Below are 6,000 nucleotides of genomic sequence, written 5' to 3' on the forward strand. Positions count from 1 at the left end.
GGAGATAGGTGCAGGGGTTTCAGGGAAACTGCACCTCAAAGTTCTGAAAGCAAAAAACTCATGTCACATGTATGTGCTAAGCCACAGCAGTGTCAAAACTGCAGACCTACTAGCCCCTGGTGCAGCCACGGAGCCTGTCATCTGTCAAGGAGATAGGTGCAGGGAGAGTCTGGGTTCTGGGGCCCTGCACCTCTAACTGCTGACCGACAAAATTCATGACTGACACCAAGGCAGAAAGCAGGGCAGTTCAAATAATGCTGTCTTTTATGCAGTTTTTCCATCCCTCTCCCAGAGCACTGGGATTGGAAGGGACCTCAACAAAGGATGACAGCCACTGGCTAGCTACACAAGTCAATAATGAGCACTCCTTCCCACACCTTCCCTCCTCTTCCGCCTCCCTCTCCTTACTTTAGCTGCTGTTTCCCTGCAGGCAAGCCCAGCTTGAGCTTCGAAACGTTTAGAAAATGTTGAAACGTTTCAACTTGCCACCTTTGGAGGCTGTTTTGAAGCTCTGTTTCATTTCAGTGTTGTTGTTTCGAGCTTGAAATGAGTCGAAACAAAACTGCCAGTGAAATTTCATGCAGCCCTACTACGTACAAGTTTAACGCTAACCACCTAGTACCTATACGGAATCTGATGGGATGTGCCAGTAATGCTAATTAACACCCATAACTATGGAGCACACAGGCTGCATAGAGGTGGGGCAGCAGACAATAAAGTTTCCACTTAGAGCAGAAAGGCCAAAGCGACCAGAAATAAAAGGTAGTGATAAGGCTAACACTGCCTCTTCCACTTGTGGTCCAATTAGGCAACAGCCAGTTACAGCACTGGGTCTGACACAAACCCCAAATCATACATTTTATTCGTGTTTCCTCACCTCCCCCTTAGATTCTGTCAAGAATATAACATGTTGCTAGGTAGCTCTGTTAGTAAGATAAAATATTGTGAACTATTGGGTTCTCCTGCAAAAGGAGAATATAACAGGAAGCATGTTCGTGCATAAGGAGAGGGAGATGACAGAATCACAGCACAGGTAAATATCTTGGTCTCTGCAAGCAAACACTGATGGGAGGTGACCAGCTACACCTTGTCCACACAAGCCTGTCCTACACCAATAAACATGAAGTCATTTGCTGGCAGCAGCAGCTTTTGAAAGAAAAGGCAATTCCCCAGCAATAGAGAGTGAAAAGTCCCTTGGGGAGAGCTTGAAGGAATTCAGACACATATACAGAGAACTCTAGTTATCCGCATATTGGGTAAGCGTATAATGCGAGACCAGTCCCAATTTGTTGCCTACTGCTTACATCATAACAAAAATCATTATCTGCATACCAGTTAAGTAGATCAAACAATTAAGGAACTTTTTTGGCTTCACTGTTTACTTTGTATTATATCTGCACTCCTTTTCACTGCATCATTATTAACACCTACTAGCAGCCCTAAACTGACTGCATCCTCTCAATTTCCAGGCTGTTTTTAGAGCATTAAGGAGCTCTGAGACACAAGGTAAAGATCCATAACAAGGCTGGAAAAGCTTAGCACAGGCTATTCCAGAACTTCATTAACACTGTTCACACTGAGTTCCAATAAGTGCATATTTTGTCATTGTGTTGCCTTTTTTTCATTCCTGGGGTTATGCACTGAAATAGAGTATGCTGTGTGCCAAAGCTGGAGGTCATGCCATATAGATGCCACAGTTATTTTTAAGATACCTCTATTGTATTCACAGAGCAAGAGGAATGTGCTGCCTGCACATTTTCAAGAGGCTGAGCTTATCTAAACTTCCTGCCATCCAGTGAACACCCTGCGCTAGTGATTATCATAACAAGTGCTATACTGCCTACAAGGCAAACCAGCCCCTTCCCGGGGAGCAGGAGTAATTCTCCCATCTTTGTTCAAATTTGCAAACACCTGCAATTAAAGAATATTTCACGGAGAAAACCCTGGCCAGCTAGAGCCCGTTCCTGGAGCCACTGAAATTAATGGTAAAATTCCCATTGACATCAATGTGTGCGAGTTTAAGTTCTAACCTGAGAGAAGAGGAAATGAAAATTACTTAGAACAGTAATTAAACAATAACCACAACATATAGCAAGGTAGCAAGTCACCCACAACAGAAAATTTGTAAATCTTTTCCTTACTCATCTAATAAACATATGCGCAGGGCAAACCGGGGAACACAGAAAGGCTGTTCACAAAGCAAATAATTTTAAGCCACAGCTGACAGCCCATTTACCATGCACCCTGCTTCTCACCATACCACTCTGAATCTGACTCTCTCACATTTTGTTTGTTTGTTTCAAAGTGCTGAACAGTTGCACTCATCTGCTTCTTTATAGGAGAGGAAACATCTCCAAATAAAATGGCATTTTTTTATTCTAGTTCCAACTCCTTTAATTTTATATGTAGCATATATGATTTGTTGGGGAAAATTCCTTGATTCTCTGAAAAATCTGCTGATGCTATCAAATGTATTATCTGATTGCATATTCACATGCTTTTATGTCATACTATCTTTCCTGGCTGCTAAGGTGCAGTGCCCAGGGTTCAGTCATTAACTCTGTAGTGGTAGGCAACTATCAATCTTTCTGGATCATGGTGTATGCGTGACAGGTCACCAAAACCACTAGAAGGGTTTCTGTCTTGTGGGTCAGGTTGAGAACTTAGTTTCTAGAGATCACTGTTATTCCATGACAATCTTAGAACAATCCCACTTCCCTAAAAAAAGATGTTTTCTAAGCTACACATTTGCAAAGAATCTTAATTTAATTTGTTAAAAAATAGCACTTAAGGTTGCAAAGAAAAACTTTAGAATTTGAATACAACCTATTATGGTGTTGCATTAGCTATGGTTAACTACTCTAGTTACACTGCCAAGCCTGGAGTAGGAGCTCCATTCTGTCTCAACTCACCAGTAGAAGCACCACTGACAAATCTGAAGCGTCTCCCAATGGATCCTGTAGCTGCTCATCCAGCAGCCAGTCATCGTGAGTCATATCCCCAAAATAAACAAGACTAATTTTTAGAAAGTATCAGTTTAAAAATGAATAAAATAAATTATGAAGCTCTGCTCATCTTCTGGTGTTAGAGATTTGAGGTTTCATGTTTTCAGGGTTTTTTTCTTTGCAGCTACAAAGGCTAAAACCATGCTTATGTATACACAGACCTGACTTTCTCAGTTAAAACATGATTCTAGCTGTCAGGGGCTTAACAACTCCCAAAAATCTCAAGACTGGAAATAAAAATGCAAGATGGCAACCCTGAGTTTCCCCCTATTGTTAGTCTATAGAACAGAGAAGAGAGGTCTGTAGTTCCTCAGCAGGACTTCCTAAGGGAAGCTCAGGAATGAAAAAAAAGAGTGAGTACAAGTAGCAGGACACCTACCAATAAGATACATTGGGGGTATGGCTGGTCTCTACAGTGTGTGGCTACTTTGAAAAGCTACTCTTTAGAGAAGTCGAAGGATGTGACTGACTGGAATAGGGAACAAAATAAGTGGATCAAACTGGTGGGACAAGAGAACTGATGAGTCAGACTGCAGTCACACTTCAACCGGGAAAGAGGATTGATAAGGAAAGGTCAGGAAACATACCAGTTGATATATATCAGGAGCATAGACAGTGAATGAACAGCAGAGTAGGATGACCATGTCCAAACGTGCAAGAGCCGCTCAAATACGATGCTACATGTAGGTAGGGTTTCACTTTATATTTGTTTGAAATGAAGCATTTGATAAGACCTTACATGAGAGAACACACGGGACCAGTATTTTAGCACTCTCACTGACACACTACAATAGTATTTCACTTACTCATTTTTAAAAAATAAAAAGTTTTCTGTAAAGCAGGAGCATCCCAAATGGGCTTAAAACCCCCAAAAATCTGAAACCATAAAAATTTCACAGGGATACCATATAGGATCAGCTCAGTGGGTCCACCCAGTCCATTTCCAGCTTCCAACTAGTGCCCAATACCACCTCAAAGTATATTCTTGCAATATTGTTATGAGTTAAAGAGATGTTATTAAACCTACTTCACAGATGAAGCAGATAACGTGCATGGAGATGTAAATAATTTCTCAAATATTATATATAGCTCTATTTTAGCTAGGCAGACAAGGTTCTTTGGGTGAATCTGATATCTTTTATTAGACCCACTTAAATAGTTGGAAAACAATTTTTAAAGCAAGCTTTTGGGTTCATAAACCTTTTGTCAGGCTAAGGAAGTTTCAGCAGTTGGTATGTGCTCTTCCTGGAAGCAAAGATTTTAGCTAGGCACTGAACCCAGGTCTAGTACATTAAGAACCAGACCACTCTTCCTCTTGACCATGTTCCTTTTCATAACTATTTTCCCTTTATATAATTATTTCTTATACACATGACTCTATGATTATTCCTTCTATGCATGTGTAACGTGAGAGGAAAAGCACACACACACACTGCAATTATATGTGCTTTTAACAAAAGAAAAGGTTTCCGCATCAGCAGTTGGATTTTTTAAGCAGACAGCTAATAAGTACAGGAATCAAGAGTCAGGGCAGCAATATAAAATTCATTATCAAATTTAAGAGTGTCCCAGAATGTGCTGCTCTGTACTCCCAATATCTCTGAAGGATTTTTTCTCCCGCTGCAAATTTACCTCAGCTCAATTTCATTTTCAGCTGTCTCAGGACTGCACTAAATTATGTCAGCTTGTAAATTTTGCCAACCCACGTGCAGTCCCCATGTGCCAAGTGAATTTCCACACCAACTCCTCCTAGGTCAAGCCAGGGAACATGAATGGGTATGGGATGAGCTGCTAACACAAGCATACAAGCCTTTCCGTAAATCAGCCGGTGCATTTCCCCTTCTACCCTATACTTCATCCACCTACAGCCCAGTTAGATGCCCAAGACAGATTTCATTCAGGGCCAGCAAGCAAGAACTCTCTTTTTCATATGGCGTCAGATATCAGCTTCCCAATCTAGGAGCCGCTGCCTGGTATTATCCCTCAATGCGTGGATTCCATCTGCTCTGTCTGGGCATCTGTAAAGCTTGCAGCTTTCGACCGAGTGCTGCGCTGTCGGCTGGCCCCGGCATTCACTCAGGGGGCTGTCCGAAACATTCATCTTGCAGGGTGCACGATGTGGATTCCTCGCAATCTTTGGCCTGGTCCCACTTCGGGACGGAAGACGGCGAGGAATCCACATCGGGCACTTTCGTCTGGGGCAGCAAGAGCTTGTGGAGCCAGCGTTGACCATGTCCCCCCGCCTAACTGGAGCTCCAGGAACCAGGCTGCTATAAATACAGCAGAGACTGTAAGCTTAAAGTCAAAACAAAGAGGGAACCCCGGCCCTGGCCTGGTGTTACCCCTTAAGAGGCACTGGGGAAAACTGGGACCTGCCCCTCAGCCTGGGACCAGGGTTTGAACTATGCTTTGAGTCTTAAGGAGGTCTGCAAAAAAGAAAAAATTGTGCTGCCCATCACGATGCCCCAATACTGTTAGAGACCACCACCCCCCAGGTTATGATTTTTAAGCCTTACAGGGGGGCTCTGCCCCTCAAGCTCCCCTGTAATTCAAGCCCTACTTAGGACAACGGGGGCTGGACCCATGAGGCACTTTATAGCGAGTCTCTATATCGTGATCCCTCATATCCACTGGTTCTCTGCCCCGCCGACACCCGGGCAAGGGGCAGCCTAGGCACTACGGCCCCGGCCCCGACGTGGCACCTGCCGGCACCCCGACGTGGCACCACTCACCCAGAAGAGGAGGTTGAGAGCGTAGAGCAGGCAGCGCAGGCACTTCACCGAGTCCTCCCTGGCCATCGTCAGCCCCCGCGGGGCACAGCCCCATCCTCAGCACATCCTCCCGCCGCGGCCCGGGCTCTACAGGGGAGAGAGGACGAGCGCCCGCGGTCAGCGGGGCAAGGGGCGGCCGGCCCCGCAAGGAGCCCGGGCGGACGGGCAGGAGCCCCCGGGCCGGGCACAGACGCTACGCGGGGCACGGGGCGGGGGCACTCACC

At 44.7% G+C, this 6,000-nt stretch overlaps 1 protein-coding gene across 2 annotated transcripts in view; it reads right to left on the reverse strand.

The window, feature by feature from the left end:
• The window catches only part of TSPAN12 (tetraspanin 12), a 69,393-nt gene extending 63,530 nt beyond the window's left edge, over positions 1 to 5,863 (reverse strand). For both annotated transcript variants that reach the window (XM_019543434.1, XM_019543433.1), the window contains exon 1: positions 5,738 to 5,863. In XM_019543434.1, the coding sequence (XP_019398979.1) occupies positions 5,738 to 5,803 (66 nt within the window). In that variant the 5' untranslated portion in view covers positions 5,804 to 5,863. The remainder of the gene's footprint in view (positions 1 to 5,737) is intronic.
• Positions 5,864 to 6,000: the final 137 nt, after the last annotated feature.

Source organism: Crocodylus porosus, unplaced genomic scaffold, assembly GCF_001723895.1.
Source record: "Crocodylus porosus isolate Cpor-Errol unplaced genomic scaffold, CroPor_comp1, whole genome shotgun sequence".
Taxonomy (NCBI): Eukaryota; Metazoa; Chordata; order Crocodylia; family Crocodylidae; genus Crocodylus; species Crocodylus porosus.